This window comes from Canis lupus, chromosome 11, assembly GCF_011100685.1.
Source record: "Canis lupus familiaris isolate Mischka breed German Shepherd chromosome 11, alternate assembly UU_Cfam_GSD_1.0, whole genome shotgun sequence".
Classification (NCBI taxonomy): domain Eukaryota; kingdom Metazoa; phylum Chordata; class Mammalia; order Carnivora; family Canidae; genus Canis; species Canis lupus.
Window position 1 is genome coordinate 65,908,425 of NC_049232.1, and position 18,515 is coordinate 65,926,939.

Sequence of the window (18,515 nt, forward strand, 5' to 3'; positions counted from 1 at the left end):
CCTACCTTATTGTCCCTCATGTGTAGTAATAGTAGCCTCAGAGCTGCTCTCCACTCTGAGAACTGAACTTAACTGCACATAAGCAAAATGGGTCCAGGTCATGGGCTGTGTTCCCAAGATGAAGCCCTGAATTGGCTTAAAGCTACTCACATCACTGAATTTCTCCCTTTCCAGTTATTGCTTCTTCCCTTGTCCACACTCCTACCTTCTCTGTGCTGTCGGTGTCATCACCTGTTTATTGACTGTGTCTATTCTCAATACATCCACTTGCTCCCTAGCATCACATTTCCTTCTCTCTTCTGGAATGCTGCTCCCCTGGACTGACATATCACTAATAAATACCCTTTCCTTCCCCCAGCCCCCAAAATAAATCTAACCATTCAACATCTGCCATCTGCGAAGCTGAGAAGTGCTGGAGAAAAAAAAAATCACACCAGGACATATGATATCAGCATAACTTTATAGTGACAACCTCAACTGTGTGCTCTCTTATTTTCCAGAATAACTGTTTTAAATCTTCTTCAACCTCACCTGCCACATCACAGAGATAGTAGAAGTCAATCAGATGAGGGCTCAGTAAACTCTGCCATTCTCACCTACAAAAGTGTCTACTTATCCTTTCATCACCATCTTCTATTACAAGATCCGAAGCTCAGGACTCCAGAGCCTTCCACCTTCTTGGAGACCTTGAACTATCTATTATCTCTCCTTTTTCTGTGTCTTTAATCTCTTTCTCTCTACAGGATCGTTCACAGGATATCTTCAAAATAAATAAAGAATAATTTCCAGGAGCACCTGGCTGGTTGAGTCAGTAGAGCATGTGACTCTTGATCTAAGGGTTGAAAGTTCAGGCCCCATGTTGGGCGCAGAGTCAACCAAAAAAGAAAAAAAAAATAGAATAAATTCTGTCTCTGTCCAACCTCTCCCTCCAGCTGCTGCTTAGCTTTCTCCTCCTTTCATGGTCACCCTTCTTGAGAGAATCCTACTCACACCTGGGACTGTCCTTCCCCAAGAGCATAAACCACTTCTATGTTGCTAAGTTCAGTGGAAACCTTTCAGTTCCTTCTTATTGAACCTCTCAGCAGCACTCAACATAGTCCATGCTCTCCTTCTGCAAACGCTCTCTTCCCTTTCCTTCTCTTCTGTGACACTCTACTTTATTAGTATATATCTTTCTACCTACCGAGCTGTTTTATGTTAATCTCCATTTCTCACTCTTTATCTTGCATTTACTTTGAAAGGTTGGAATGTCCCATGGCTCAGCTCTAGGGCTTCCTCTCCTTCCACACGCCTCCCCACCCTGGCAAATCTGCTTCATTTCTGTAGCTTTCCCTGCAATCCACATTCCCACAGCATTGTACCACTCTTGGGATGAAGCTCTTAAGGAGACATGCAAGACCCTGAGTGATGTCTCCTATCTGCCTCTGAAGCTTTTGCCCTCACTTCCTGCACTCCCAACAAACTGACTTTTTTCATTTCCATCACAGCACCGTGACCTTCGTACCCCTGGCCATTTGCACATTCTTCTCCCACAGCTTGTTACAGTCATCCCCATACCTCTCGAGTTTGGCTGTCTGACTTTTAGTCATTCTGCAGGGCCGAGCCTCAGTGGCACTTTCTCAGGGAAGCATTTCTTGCTTGTCCAATTAAGACAGGCTCATTTTCTTTTCAGGTTCAGTTCTGGTTTTTCTTTTAAGATTTTATGTATTCATGAGTGACACACAGAATGAGGCAGAGACAGAGGCAGAGGGACAAGCAGGCTCCCTGCATGGAGCCCGATGTGGGACTCAATCCAGGACCCTGGGATCATCCTGAGCCAAAGGCAGACACTCAACCACTGAGCCACCCAGATGCCCCATCAGGCTCAGTTTTTATATAATTTTACAGTATAGTGTATCTCTCCAGATTATAATTTATTTATTTCTAATTGTTTACTATTCATTCCCTCACCAGACATTAAGTTCCATTGCCTGTTGCTGAACGTCCCACATATAGTAGGTATTCAATATAATTCATTAATTCACTGAGCAAATATCTTCTTTCAAGAGTCCTTTCCAATTTTATAAGGTGTAGCCCTCCTGATGCATCTCTAATCGCTATCTTGACAGTTAATGGGAGATCCCATTCATTTTTAAAAGTACAACCCCACTCTATCTCTTTGACTCCCCAGGAGTTTTCTGGAAAGGGTAATCCGTGTGGCATTCATGACCCACTGCCTGCTGACCAGTGAGGCAGGGAATTCGGTCATTGCCCTTGGTGATCATTAGAAGGGGCTCTTTGCAAGCTTCACCAGATGTATGAGAGCCTGGTGCAGACCAGAAGTGCTAAGGTGGTGATGTGCTGACTCCGGCATGAATGGGGCTAGTTTCATCAGCTGCTGTGCACCTGAATGCTGATGTCTAGATGAGGCTCAGAACGATGCTACTTGCTCTTTGAGCCTCCTTTCCAGGAGTTTGGGCCAGCTTTTGAGATGAAGAAGCAGACAGCAGAGGTGGTGAGGCAAGCTTCATCGGTGATAGACTGTCTTTTGTAAATAGGAAGACTGGCCATCAGCCCCACGTACTCTCCTCATGCCCTGAGGAAGCCTGAAAGAGTGGTACCCAGTCTCACTTTCTGTGGCTGAACAAGCCTACTATTGTAAGGAATAGATCTGCTGGCATTGTAGGATGGAAGGCCATTTTGTATCAGGGTTATAAGAAACTGCTGCAAGGAGTGTAATTGGCTGGCAGCCCCTGGCTGCCACACTTTGGAAACGGCTGCAATGGGCTTCACTCAGCCAATAGCTGGTTCATTTTATGCCAGCACTCTCCCTCAAGTCCTAGCTTGAATTTTCCCTCAAGTTTTGTCTCCCCTTAGCACTGCATGTACTGGGGTTGCCTTCAGACACAGGTCGTGGTGGAATTTGATGTAGGAGGTAATTTCCTAGGGTGACTGGTCTAGAGGGTGCAGTTCTATATTTTAGGGGAAAGAGGATGAAGAGTGCTCCCTCAAAAGTCCTCTTTCTGGGTATCTGAAGAACAAAGGCCCATGAGGGAGGCTCACCTTGGACTTCCCTTCATTGATGGCTGGTAGTGATTTAGCTCACAAATCAAAGCCAACCAAATTTCTAGAATCCTGTGCTTTTCTTGGTGTTATTTATGGAAATGACAGGTAGCCACACTGTTCATCCTGCTGATTCCTAAATTTCATATGAAATATGCACTCATCCTACTAACATTCAAGTTTCCCATGAAATACACAGCACTCACAGGATATTCTCAACAGAAACCTAATCAAATCTATATCTCTTCGGGGTGTTTGGGTGGCTCAGTAGGTTGAGCATCTGCCTTTGGCTCAGGTCACGCTTCCAGAGTCCCAATATCGAGCCCCACATCGGTCTCCTTGCTCAGCAGGGAGCCTGCTTCTCCCTCTCCTTCTGCCTGCCACTCTGCCTGCTTGTGCTCTCTCTCAGTCAAATAAATAAATAAAATCCTTTTTAAAAATCTATATCTCTTGGGATCCCTGGGTGGCGCAGTGGTTTAGCGCCTGCCTTTGGCCCAGGGCGCGATCTTGGAGAACCGGGATCGATTCCCACGTCGGGCTCCCGGTGCATGGAGCCTGCTTCTCCCTCTGCCTATGTCTCTGCCTCTCTCTCTCTCTCTGTGTGACTATCATAAATAAATAAAAATAAAAAAAATAAAAATCTATATCTCTTCTATTACTTTAGAATTATTTTGCTTGCAGTTTGACTCAAACTCATTATTTGCCAAGCCCCCCCAAAAAAGATGAATTTATTCATTTAAATAACAAAGAAGTCCAGTAGATAGATGTAGCTTTGCACATTATTTCTTATTAATGGAGCATAAAAGCTTCCAACAGCCCCAGCTTACCTGGTCTTCACAGGTGCTGATCTTAAGAAGGAAGAACTTATTTTACACTAGGACTGGTAAACTACAAGACCTTGGACTGGCCAGTATAAGCTATAAGCCCATTTCTGAATCAATCACTATGGTTAGGTAGTAGAGGCGTTTCACTTGCAATACATATAACCGACAAATGACATAATTTTTTTATATTGAGCATACATTAAAAACTCCTATTAATAAGAAAAAAGACAAATGACCTAGGAGGAATATAGACAAAAGCCACAGAAGAGGAAAACAAGGAACAATAAAAATATGAAAAATTCTCACTACCAATAGTATTTGGTGAAATAAATGTAAATTAAAATGATGAAATACCAGTTTACTCTCTTCAAATGTAGGAAATCAGAGGCAAATGATGATGAGAGTGTGGGGAAATGGGGCCCCTCCTACACTGCTGGGGAGTAAATATACCATCATATATCCATAATTCATGCCTATGTTGTCAATAGATATAATGGAGAGTGTAGTACGTGTTAGCATGGTAAAGCCTCTAAGACATTGTTCAGTGGGAAAAGGCAATTCGCACAGTGGAATGTTTTGGAAGCTGTGGAGGTACACCTTCAGGAGACCTTGCTGCAAATGTGACGGGCTGACAGCCCACAGCTGTCAACTCCATGGACTCATAAGCCCAATGAATGAGGAGACATTAACACAAGGCAAAAAATCTTAAAACAGTGAAGGAAGAACAATGATAGAGATGTGTATGATACACACACATACACGCACACACACACGTATTATGTACATGTGTGTGCCCAGAGGAGGCAAATCCAATGCCACTTGGGATACGGGAAGAAGATAGGGGACTTTTAGTCTGGGATGGCTCCCAGGAGGAGCTAATGATCAAGCTGAGATAGATGTTAACTGTGCAGAGAGGAGGAAAGCATTGCAAGCAGCAGAACAGCTTGAGCAATTCATGGAGAGAAGAGAGCTGCACCTCGGGAACTTACGACAGGTTTCTAATAGAGGCTTGGACTGTAACAGGTGAGGCGAAGGAGATGGGCAGCATCGGGCGAGGCCTCCTTGGTCGAATTAGAAAAGTCTGAGTAGGTTTATGTGGTGAGGAGCCACGGGAAGCTCTTGAGCAGGAGGGTTCATCTGAGAAGAGGTTAGAGGATAGCAAGCCCTAGGCGAGGACAGACAGGATGCTATCGCCATCGTGCCGAGAAGGTGAATGTCTGGAAAGGAGCCTGGGATCGCCTTAGATGAGTCGGCATCAATGGAGGGGAAGAAATCCAGGAATACGGAGTTGGTACCATGTGTAGGAATGGGGAGCGGGCTGGAAGTAGGCGGTGGGGTGAGACATGGGGAGGAGCCCAATTAGATAGACCCAGGTTCTGGCAGAAGGGCGGAGAGGTGGGGAACTGAATCAGATCAGGAAGCCTACACCTCAGGGAACACGGTGATGGTTGCAAAGGCATCTGGTATTGTCCTTCTGCCACTGTCTTAAAAGGGATTCTAAAGGGATTTTCTTTCCCTTGTTCCTCCAGCACTACACTTGCATTACTGGCCTAAGTGGATACTCACCAGCTGGCCGTGTCCATCACTACAGCCAAGTCGGAGAATTCCTGATTATACTTAGAGCCTGTGGAGCTGCTGACACAAACAGTCATTAGCAGACAACCCTTTTGTATCAAAGTATGCTTTAAAATGTAAACTGTGGGCGCATTTTCCTTGCATTGTCCAGAAGGAACTTTCTCCTGCCTGAGCCTGGATTAATCATGAGAGAGCTGGTCAACATTCCACTGGTACATATCCTTACTTTGGTTGCCTTCAGCGGGACTGAGAAACTTCCAAAAGGTTTGTTTCAGGAATCTTGTCTTCATGTTGCCTTGTCACAGTTCTAAGTGCATGTGTGTGTGTGCGTGTGTGTGCTCTGATCACGACTGCTTTGTGTTCTGGGGGCCTGAGTTCTACTTGGTGAAGTAGGGGTGCAATGTACGGAGAGGGAGAAAACTGTATAAATAAGCATCTGATTGATGGTCTCATTTCTACCGGTATCCCTCCCCCGCTTAAGTTCCGCAATACAAAGTTGAGCTGCACAGTGTGCATGAGGAGCTCTGGCTTGGAGGGAAACGTCAGCAGGTAGACTGCAAGTTATCAAGGTCCGTGCTGTTTATGTGTGTGTCAAACTTCAGGGTGGTCTAAACGGATGATGAAAACCTTTTCACGTTGGGGTTGCCGGGAATATAATCAACCCTACTCCCAGATGTCCACAGTGTTTGCTTCTGAACCAAAATCATTTCTATTTTCAGTTTCAGTTTTGCAAAATTTTTAGTATTTTAGGTCCTAAAAACCAGAATTACAGAGGGACTCGCACGATTTGCCTATATAATCAAAGGCTGAAGACAATGAGCTCTCAATAACGTTGAGGTTGGAGGCATGATTGGGCTTGGCAAGAGACTGTGAAAGTTTTTTTTCAGAGCCTTTGGAATGTACCGGAAATAACACCACCTCAGGGAAAGGAAAGGAACTTAAGAAACTGACAGACACCTGTTGCCGCAGCAAGAATGTCCACAGTGATATGGTTTCTGGCCAGTGTATTATGAAACTGAGGCTGGTGTATTTCAAATCAGGAAGAAAGACAGGAAAATATGTGAATTGTAAAGTGACTGAGGGCTTCTTTGAAATGTTTTTAAAGATCCAAGTAAGATGGAATGATATCAATTAAAGAGTCTTCAGATTAAATGTAGTAGAGTAAAAAAGAGTTCTGTGTTTCATGACACTTGGAATTAATTATTTTCCCTTTACGTTACCTTCCCAAAGAACCGAACATGTTTGTGTTGTGTAGATAAGTGAAGGTAGTGTCTGTATGTAGGTGGGCAATGTAGCTGGAGATATTGTGGTTCGCTAGAATTTCGGGAGTCACACGGGCAAGGCTGCTAATAAGATACAGCTTTCCTCACAAACAATCTGATTTCACAGTTTTATGTTGTTTTGTTTTCCTTTTCTATCTTACATTGGGCAGAGTGATATCTTCAGATGTACTTAAACGTTTAATTGCCAATTAATACTTTAGGGTATCTCCAGATAAAGAAGAATCTAGATCTTTTCAAACAGCTAATAATAGACAGAAAGACTTAACATTGGCTTCAGATTATTTTAATACTTCCTGGTCATACAACGGATGTCCGGGAAGATGGCACCTGAATGTTCACACTTATGGATTATGAGAAGTCTTATTTGCGCTATTCTAAACTACTAAGTTACATAAAAACAACATGGTTAAATGCTAAAATTTACTAAAATTCAATTTACTAAATTGCATAAAGAGCAAAACAATTGATTTTGATGGTTAACATCAGGATTCGGTGCATTAGAAAAAACCCCCAAAACCCACCCCTCTATATAAACAACTTCTAATTTATATTCTAGAAAGAAATGATTTATAGTTCCCAAACTTTATAGGTAAGGCCCTTAATTCAAATGCACACTATCTCTCTTTTGAAAAATTCAAAATATGGTGACATAAGGATAATAAAGCCAAACATCTTGGCTTTTAAATAAAATGATCAGATTGTCAATCCAACTTTGTTTGTTTACTGCTATAATTTCTTATAAAATGAAAATTTTAAAAGAATATTTTTGCCCAGTCCACTCTATTTATGGTAAAATATAAGCTAGTATGAACTTAACACCAACCTTAGCCAAGAACGCCAGGCCTAGTAGAATAAACATCCATTAAACTACACACACCAGCTCTGAGAATAGACATTTTCATAAAAACACAGTCCCTTAGAGTTCATGGAATATATCAGCACAAAACCCCCCAAAATATGCTATTATTTTAATACTACTAAAAGTAATAAAGATGTTCTACACAAACTATCTCATAGTTATTTTCTCTGTTCTTGACAGAGAATAAAAAGAATTTTTTAGATGAATACCTTTGTCCTAAGTCCTTTATCATGAACGGATCAAGGAATCTCCACAATACTGTGTTATGAAATAGACTGACAGATTTTAAATAGTGCAAGAGTATTTAGTGGATTCTTTTCTAACTGTCCACATATCATTTCCTCAATAAAATTAATTGTAGCTATTAATTGTAGCATTAATAGTTTGTTGTTTTCATTTTAGTTTGAGATTCCTAATGTTCAAAGACAAGGGGAAAAGACACTCGTTCTGACTCATTATGACTAGTGATACTTTCAGCGATGAGCTCAATATCATAACCCATAAGTAGGAGAGATTTACAAACCTTCATATATGAAAGTAACCAACGTTTCATTGAATACGCATCCAAACCACACACTTCCATAGTATTTAGTGCTTTATCAAGGAGTATGAAGTCTGCAGTGGGAGTTAAAATCTGTAGGAGTATAGGAGTTCAGGTAAGCAGCACTAAGTTTGTTTAATACGTACAAAGAACTCCTGTCCAAACTCCACTTTCTAAATTATTCCATTTACCCCCATCCCTAGAAGTTTCTGAGTCTAAGTGATTTCTCTTCAGATATATTTGAGTAACTTCCTCTTCTAAATCGTACGTATACAAAGATAGGATTCACAGATTCAACATATGACTAAGTCAGAGCAGGCACAGCTGTCATTGAAATCCGGGACACCGAGTCCTGGATGAATATTGACGTGCTTTGAAAGAGCAACTCATTGCGTGTTTGGGGAAACACAGTTGCTTTAAATATTATTGACCTTAAAGAACAGAAAAAAGGAGCAGAAGTGTCAAGATTTCTGTCACATTTCCAGAGCAGGAGGCAACGTCTCAGTGAAATAGGACTTAAGGTGTGGGGGAAAGGGACAAGAGAGGGGTGAGGACCAGCCCCAAAGGATGTGGCCCTATTCAGGAAAGTCAGCAAAGGAGCAGACCAGAGAATGCAGAAGAACAACATGGGTTGTGCTGAGGACCCAGCTGGGGTTTGGGAGTGAGACTTTGTCGTGGCCTTGATTTACACCACCATTTCACTGCATCTAACAATACCATTAGCACATAGGGGCAGCAAGGACAGCTGGCTGGATTAGTTCAAGGTTGGTGCTTCCCAGGGTCAGTGCAGCTAAAGGACTAGAGGGTATGGGAGCTGAGATTATATGGCAGCATGCCGGGCAGTCAAGGCTGAATAGCGAAGGCAGTGAAGTGAGGACATTTAAAGCCTGGAAGAGAATGTTAAGATCGAGTTCCTTTTCCTAGTCTCTAATGTCTTTCCGTGTGTCTTTAGGGACAGCACATGGTCTCCGTTAGCCTCTGTTTCCTTGTAAAACGACGAAGTGCACACTCGTGCTCAACGTATAATGCTATGTACCGTGCTAAGGACTGTCAGTGATTGGGGAAATACATGTTCACTCTTGGGTAACATGCCCATTTTAGATGGGTCTCTATGAGACCATGTCTTAACCCAAATGAATTCCCTCAGGAGAGGCAATTTCAGAGATTCTAACAGGCTACCAGCCTATGCCCCACACCAGTCTCGAAGGCAAAGACCAAAAGTGTGTTCTGTAACAAAGAATGAATGATACAGCATTAATAAGTGATTGAGATTATCGATGAAGTTTACAAACTCCAAAGGCATCATAATCAAAGAACTTACATTTTATTATATCAACAGGAGAGTGAATGTGTCAGTTTCTAAGCTAAGCCAAATGATGAGCAATACTGAATATCCTCTTTCTTTGGGGAATCTGAAAAAATTTCTAGCACCAGAGTGTTTTTTCATACTGAAAAAACAATACTGTATTTATGATATTAGGAAAAAAAACATGAATACATCCCAAGTCTGAGCTCTAATTTTATTAAAACAGAAAGAGGCAAATACACTTGGCTTCTTGGTTTTTTCAGTCATTTGGTCGTGTTAATCAACAACTATTCAATCAGAAGCTAGCACGTCAATGGCCATGCGGTAGAGCCCATAAAAGGGTAATGTCATGTCCTTCAAGTTAAGCTACTCTTTGGGTACAGGAAGTGTTGCGCTCATTTTCATGTATTTGTTATTCATGTGGTCCTTGGATTGAGGGAAGAAATAGTGCCCTAGTTTAAACAAACTCCAGCTGAGATGAAAGCTGGATAAGAGAATGAAAGTAAACATGAGACAATCTGCTGAGTCAACAGATATCATTAAATACAACAATGTGATTTTGTCACGATTTGAAAGTGGATTTGTTTGGATAATTTTCAAAATTTGAAAGATAGGCAAAGTGAACTTAACCAACTATATCCTGCCTATATAAGTTAATATTAATGTAAACCTTATTCTTCCCCTCTGTCTGTAACTAGTATTATGTTGAAGACATGGAATAGCTTAGAGTTAAAAGAGAAACTTTAAACCAAACTTCACTTTGACATTCAGTTCTAACACTTCATACTTTCATTATGTTTAGACAAGTTATTTAACCATTCTTAGCCTCCATTCCTTATCTGCGAGTGAGAATATAGTATCTGCCTTTATGTTTGTTGTGGTAAATGAGATAATGAATAAAAAGTATAATGCATGGCCCATGGCAGGTTCTTAATTTTGGATGCTAAAATTATTTTTTTTAATATTTTATTTATTTATTCATGAGAAACACAGAGAGAGAGAGGCAGATACACAGGCAGAGGGAAAAGCAGGTTCCCCACAGGGAGCCTGATGTGGGACTCGATCCCAAGACTCCGGGATCATGCCCTGACCCGTAGGTATATGCTCAACCACTAAGCCACCCAGGCGTCCCTAAAATTATTTTTAAAAAGAGTCAAACATGACACAAGACTGCCGTGCCACTGTACATAATGGGAAGGTGTTAATCTAATAAATTTCTTCATAACACCTCATGTATGTCTCCGTAAGCATCAGGACATTGTAACATTACTTCCTTCATCCTAACTGGTCTCTCAACAGTTTGTAAAAATATTAATAGTATGTCTGTTACCTCTGTCACTTTGAAAGTATCAAGTGAGAAGCTGATGAATCAAGTTTATTTTCTTGTAATAGATGGCCATGAAGAATGATTTTGAAAATACAAAATATAGAAAAGCTTAAAATAGAAAAAGTCATCCTGACTTCCAAGACTTTTAACATGTTGGTATATTTTTTTCCATTTTTTCCTAGGTATCATAAAAAACTGTTTATAAAATTCTGCTACCTGCCATTTCTACTCAACATGAATGCATGAGCATATTCTATATTATCTATACTCTTTAACATACCACTTACAGTGACTGTGTAAATAATGTCCTGTTTAGATAAGAGTTGCTGATACATGTTTAATATCCACCTCTCTGATACAAAAAAAAGGCCCTCATTTGTTGTATTTGTTGTATTTGTTGATTTCTGTACTGTAAATACTCCAACCACACCCAATTTCAAGCTAACGATGAATACTGAATTGAGAAGAGATGGGCAGTAGCATGCCTTTATATACTATTTCTACTGCACAGATACATTGACTGTAAATTACTCCAAGAGTGTAGATAACAGTAAAATATAGTAAAATAATTAGGAAGTAATAAATTTTGAGGATTAATACTCTTTGACATGATTTATTTAATTATTATTTTATTTTAATTTGTTAACTTGGGTCTTGTTAACACACAATGTTAGTGTTAGGTTCTGGTGTACAACACAGTGATTCAACTTTTCTATACGTTATGCTACAAGTGGAGCCACCAACTGTCACCTAAATTTATATAATTTAATTTTTACTAGTGGCTCTATTTAACAACTGTCTCACAAAATTCTTGAAAAATTAACACTTGGCTCTATCTAGCAAGCCAATACTAGCCAGCACTAGCAGAGCACAGTCAGAAAGCAGAACCGTATGCTGGAACTTCGTTCCACTGCAGCACAATTAGTACAATTTAGTACAATTAATCTGTTTTGCACAGTGAAAGTCATCTATGTGCCTTTCCACCTTGAGATTATTTCCTTGGGATAGATTCCCAGAAGTAAATATTAATAATAAGTTTGCAAGTCATCCAGAAACCAGCAGAACAACTGAGCTGTTCAGGCTCCCTTTTCTAAATTACCAAGTCAAATAACACACAGTGTTCCATATGGGCAAAGGTCAATTTTAAATGCTTCGCCTATATTCGTTTAATGAGTCCTCCTGACAAGCCTCTGTCGTGGTTTTATTATCATCTCCATCTACAGCTGACAATGCCGAGACACTAGCTGGGTGAGTTGGTGGATTGGGAAGTGATGGAACAAAGATTTAAACTCAAGCCCTGTGCTAGCACCTTCCACTGTCCGGCTGCTTAATGGTCCTTCCTTTCAAACAATGGAAGCATTCAGTATTATTAATTCAGCTTTGGGCCCATCATCATCCGCATCCCACAAGCTTAATACAATATCACTGTTTTTATTTCTTAACATCTCTATTCCTATAGAACTCGTAGCTTATTTTATCCATGGGAGCCTTAACACCTATGTAGAAAAGCTGTTATTTCACCTACAAATTCTGCTTTTTTATTTCAGCTATTCTCTTTCAACCTTTTAAAAAGTATATGCCTTTCATAAAGGCCTCAGAAACACAGTTCATTTAAACATCACATCAGTCAATGTGCCCATGTTAGGGATAGAAGAAGGTGTAAGACATGGTCCCTGGCTCCAAGTTCAAGGTTTTTTATAATTGAGTAATGGGAAAAAGACATAAACCAATCATCCTAACAGCGTCTGTGTGACAAGTGCTGTAAGAATGACATTTACAGCATGAGCTAAGGTTAAGGAAAAGGGCATTTGGCTCTGTCTAGCAAGTCTGGAAAATTGAGAGGAGATGCTGCTTTAACTGGATCTTAAGAAAAGAACAACATTAAAGAGGAAGATGTGGGCTAAGTGGGATGCTCCCAAAGGTACCATGTTCCCTTATTCTCAGCCCACAAATGTGTCTCTAAGTTTACTGAAAAAATAAGGTTCATTTAGACAGCGGATGCATGTTTCATGGCCAATGTGCCAGTTTGTTCCAGGTGTTTCATGAGGCTATCACCCTCTACCCTGCATCTAAAATATGGTTCACACTACTTACTTGGCCGTCCTGTGTGCCTTGCATTTTAACAAAAGCAAACATATAAATTTATTATCCAAGTCAGGTACTTGCAGAGTACAGAAAGCACTAGTAATAATTATGTCAGGATAGCAGGCACAACTATTATAGCTGATCATTTTATGTATCTACCCATCCTCATTATCTAGATTGTAGCAGAGATGGGTTTTACACATCTTGTTCCTTCTAGTCAACCTGGTGCTTGCTACATGGAAAACAGTAAATAGATCTCTGATAAATAATAACAATATAGTAATGATGATAATTATTATATTTTTAAAGATTTTATTTATTTATTCATGAGAGACACAGAGAGAGAGAGAGAGAGAGAGAGAGAGAGAGAGAGAGGCAGAGGGAGGAATAGGCTCCATGCAGGGAGCCTGACGTGGGACTCGATCCCAGGTCTCCAGGATCACACCCTGGGTTGAAGGCGGTGCTAAACCGCTGAGCCACCCGGGCTGCCTGATAATTATTTTAAATAAGATTATGCAACGCGGTAGATTTCTGGACTCACCCAAATACAAGTGTGGGCACTGGCCCACACCATCCAGCCCGTGAGATGCCCAGGACCCCACCTTGTTTGCTTCGGTGTATTCATAGGTTTCCTTAAGCATTAAAGAAGGGTGTATCCTACTACCAATAACTTCTCATCCTTCTTAAATTCTTTATCCTTCAAACTTTTATAATCCAAGTGACCCTCATTTCATGGGGGGGGGGGAGGAGGAAAAAAGTCACCGTGTCACAGCTTGTCCTCTTGTTGTCTTTCTTTTTGTAGAATAAACAAATACACACGCATGCGCACATAGAGGTACATACACACACAAACAAAACAATAACAAAACACAAAAACAAAAAACAAAACCAGCTTTGGGATATAACTCCCATACCACGCACTTCACCCATTTAAAGTATACAATTCACAGAGCTGTGCATTTATCATCAAAATCAAGCTTAGGAAATGTTCATTACACCTAAAAGAAATCCTGTGTCCTTTAGCCATTGATCACCCCCGATCCCTCCACCCTCTGTCCCAGTCCTAGGCAGTAACTAATGCATTTTCTGACTACAGATTGGCCCATGTGGGCATTTCACATAAATGGGATCATACAATATATTGTGCTTGTGATTGGCTTCTTTAACTTAGCTTATTATTTCCAAGGTCTATCCATGTTGTGGTATGTATTGGTACTTCATTCCTTTTTATTGTCAAATAATATTCCATTGTGTAGATATATCAATTTTGTTGACCCTTTAATCTTTTTTTGACACTTGGGTTGCTTCGACCATTTAGCTATTATGAATAACACTGCTATGAACGCAGTTGTGTAAGTATCTGAGGCCCTCCTATAATAGTTTGGGGTACATACCCAGCAGTAGAACTGTTGGATCATATGGTAATCCTAGGCTTAATTTTTTTGAGGTACTACCATACTGTTTTCAACGGTGGCTGCACCATTTCACATTCCCACTAGCAATGCACAAGGGTTCTAATTTTTCCACATCCTCGCCAAGATTTGTTGTGAATGTGGAGTGGATCTAATTGTGGTTTTGGTTTGCATTTCCTTAATGGCTAATGATATTGAGCATCTTTTCACATGCTTGTGTCTCCAACACAAATGAAATTCATATAAAATTTTTGAAGAAATGTCTGCTTGGATCCTTGCCCATTTGTTATTTGGGTTTTTTTTTTCTTTTTTATGTATTGAGTCTTTTTCTCATCTAATCACATGCAGATCTGATTCCTTTGTAAATCTGGGTAAGCTTAAACTGTAAAGTCTTTCGTTTGCAGGAGCCCCCTTTTCAAAGCACTCAGTGGGCTCTAGCACTGTGTCCATATGGACGTATATTATTATGAAATTTGGAAAAAATTGTTTTTAAACAATTGTTAAGACCTCTTTCCTTTCTGATTCCCTGAAGTCACACTTCCCTTCACATTGATTTGTGTTGGGTGGCCACAGAGGATTAGTGAACAGTATTCTAGAAGGTTCTCATCTGATTTCTCTTTTTCTTGTAGCTCCTGTCATCACTACTCCTCTAGAAACAGTGGATGCCTTAGTTGAAGAAGTGGCTACGTTCATGTGTGCAGTGGAATCCTATCCCCAGCCTGAAATTTCCTGGACCAGAAATAAAATTCTCATTAAGTAAGTGTTCTGCCTTTTTTCTGGTAAGAATGCCCACTGCTACCTTGCAATTTAACTGTGTCACAAATGTAATCACAGCTCTTTGGAATATAAAAGCTCAGCTTCTAGAATATGAAAAATGCCAAATCCCTCATTTTATAAATGTAAGATCTGAATATCAGTGAGGTTAAGAGAATTTCCCAAGGCAAAACAGAGATTTAATTGACTTGGAGACATCAGGGTTATTTCATGGACCCTGGGTTAGGACCCAGAGGAAATTTCAAGTAATTAGGAAACACCATGACATCCTAGGTCTGGGGGCATACGGCACATGTCTCAGGACATGCTGGGGAATTAATAGGGACCAGATTTATCTCCTCTATTTCTACTATCCCAGTAAAGTCTGTTGTCTAGAAACCTGACCTCTAGGTCACCATAATTTTGTCTTTTGAGCGTCAGAAGGGCCTCCTGATGTATAATGAGGCAGCCTCTCAAACAGATAAAATTCCCATTTGACATGAAAAGGTCATGCTATCTTTTCCTCATTTACAGTAGTTATCTGATCAAAAATACTCTTTAAAAAATCTGTAATGAAGGCAACCACTGGCTTCCCAGCAGGCAATATAGCTTGCATTAGGGCTGGAGTCCTTAAACTGGGATCCAAAGACAGAGGTCTGTGAACTTGCATGCAGAAAAATTATGCCATTATTTGCACCAAACGTTAATGAAATTTAGTGTTTCCTTCTATTATACATGTTGTAATGTGGGAAATCACCCTGTGCCATGGTCACCTTCAGGTTGTCTACCAGGCAAGTTATTCCAAAACTAGAATAGGAAGGCTCAAAATAAGGTGCTTGAAATAGTTTATCAAATCCATTTAGGGATCCCTGGGTGGCGCAGCGGTTTAGCGCCTGCCTTTGGCCCAGGGCGCGATCCTGGAGACCCGGGATCGAATCCCACGTCGGGCTCCCGGTGCATGGAGCCTGCTTCTCCCTCTGCCTATGTCTCTGCCTCTCTCTCTCTCTCTCTCTCTCTGTGACTATCATAAATAAAAAAAAAATCCATTTAAAATATATAGATAGAAATAAGGGGAGAGAAACGGGATAAGTTAATGTACTTAGGAACCTTGGTTCACCTCATGTTTATATGTCCAGTCTCTCTTGTGCCTCAGACATCCCCGCTGCAGTGTTCTTACAAGGACCCACGTGGTGGCTGAGCCCACAGACAGAAGGTACCTGAAGCTAATAACATATACTTTCTCTATTGGACAGATGCAAGCACACCTGGCCATGACTCTAGCTTGCCAAATAGCCAGTTGAACAGCCATGGATTTTAAGGGTTTTTCTTGGGTAGAGTGATGGGGTCATCCATAAAGGGACAATTTTTTTTTTGAGAGAGAGAGAGAGAAAGCGAGCAAGCAGGGAGGGGAAGAGGGAGAGAGAGAGAATCTCAAGCAGGTCCCATGCCCAGATGCAGAGCCTGATGTGGGGCTCACTCCCACAACCCCAAGATCATGACCTGAGCTGAAATCAAGAATCAGATGCCCAACTGACTGAGCCACCCAGGCACCCCAAGGGACATTTTATGTCACCAATGGGTGGTTGATTTAGGGACGACAGAGCTGTCAGTCTAGAGGCGGCATGATTATAGACTTGCCTTTCCATCCCTTTCCACTTGAAGCGATACTCTTCTCTGTTCCAACATATTTTTGATTTATTACATCAATCTTTGGCAGGCTGCTATTTTATTTACTGCCTATATTCAACACACCTTATCAGCTCTTCCTGTGTTTCACAAGTCACTCTCCAGTCTCCATTCAACACGAGTCATTGTGCCAATATCTCCTAAGCTATTGGCTTTATAATTTATATGCTTGATATTCATGAGTTTTCTCTTTTATATGTCTTTGTCTTCTATAACAAGATAAATAAAATAATCTCTTTAAATAATACAGAAAAACTTCATTGTAAATATGGACCATGAATAACAGTGGTCATTAAAGAACCTGTGAAGTTATCACAGAAGTTAGATAGCTCTGTATTACATTACAGTTGTTGCATATATCTTGACATATTTATACTCTTCCCTACTTTGAAATTATAATAGTTGTTAGATACTCAACATTCAGTATTCAAAGGTCAATGTTCAAAGACTACTCTCCCCATCACAGCCCTCCAACTAGTCTGGGAAGGAAGTTTGATGCCTGTATTGTAAATTGCTTTGAAAAATATGGCCCTATGTCCTCTCATGGTTTATCTCTCAATATTATAAGGAGATGAAGAAATGAACAGTGAGAGAGTTTTTAATTACACAAAGAAAAATCATTATAAGTCTACCTCAGAAAACCATAAATATAAGCTCAGCTAACTTGGCTTGTAACACTATGAATAAAATCACTTAATACATTTGAATCTTCCCTTTGTTATAAGGTAAAAATATTACAAATAAATAAGCAAGTGGAGCTATAGGTTTGATTAGTTAGTTGTTAGTCAAAGGATCTGTGAAATAGGAAAAAATGACATTTAGACAACATATTTGAGTGCTCTCTGAGGAATAATGAATAACTGGACACAGGAGAAACCTGACAAGCACTAGCTCAGCCTGGTGATAAAGGTCAATATCAACAGTGAGAAATGACATCGATAGCGTATCCTTTTTATGATGTGATGTGACACTCTGTTTTTGTGATCTTCTTCCCCAAAGCCACAAACCCACTTTTATTGTAATAAAAACATAAGGCAAATTCCAATAGAGGGACCTCCTACAAAATACTTAACAAGGACTCCTCAAAACTGTCAAGGTTATCAAACACAAGGAAAGTCCTAGAAATTATCACAGCCAAAAAGAGCCTAAGAAGATATGACAAATAAACGTAGTGTCCTGGATGAGACTATGGAACAGACAAAGACATCAGATAAAAACTAAACAAATCTGAATAAACAAAGACTTATATAAACTAGTTAATACTATATCAATATTGGCTCATTAATTTAACAAACGTACTGCACTAATCCAAGATGTTCACAACAGGGGAGACTGGATGAGGGAGGTATAGAGAAAGTACTATCTTTTCAATTTTTCTACAAATCTAAAACTGTTCTAAAAAAAATTCTGGTTTAAAAATTACTAATATTTGAGTGTTCCTCACAACCCATAAGCAATTTAGCAACAATGATGCAACAGCTTCTAAGTCTTGAAAATTTTCTATTTCACAGGGTGGTTGGACTCTTAGTCCACAAGTCCATCTGCAAAATATTCCAATGTTCATATTTTTCCATGAACACTTAAACCTGGTAAAACAAAACAAAATACAACAGAATTACATGAGAGTGAGTATCGTGGCTTGCCACAGTTATTTATTGTGATTTAGTAAACTACCCAGTGACTCCATTATTCTTAGTTACATTTGACCAAAATTTTTCCTCTTCAGGATCGGTGTATGATGGTAGTCACCTGTTGAGATTAGAACATCAAGAATCCACTTCCTTTTCCATTTTTCTTTTCACATGAGTTCCTTGTTTCTACT

At 40.1% G+C, this 18,515-nt stretch overlaps 1 protein-coding gene across 1 annotated transcript in view; it reads left to right on the forward strand.

Annotated features, from left to right (window-relative positions):
• The first annotated feature begins 5,403 nt into the window (after positions 1–5,403).
• Positions 5,404–18,515, forward strand: part of MUSK (muscle associated receptor tyrosine kinase) — an 89,751-nt gene continuing 76,639 nt past the window's right edge. The window contains exons 1-2 of the mRNA XM_038553299.1: positions 5,404–5,705; positions 14,884–15,010. Of these exons, the coding sequence (XP_038409227.1) occupies positions 5,627–5,705; positions 14,884–15,010 (206 nt within the window). The 5' untranslated portion in view covers positions 5,404–5,626. The remainder of the gene's footprint in view (positions 5,706–14,883; positions 15,011–18,515) is intronic.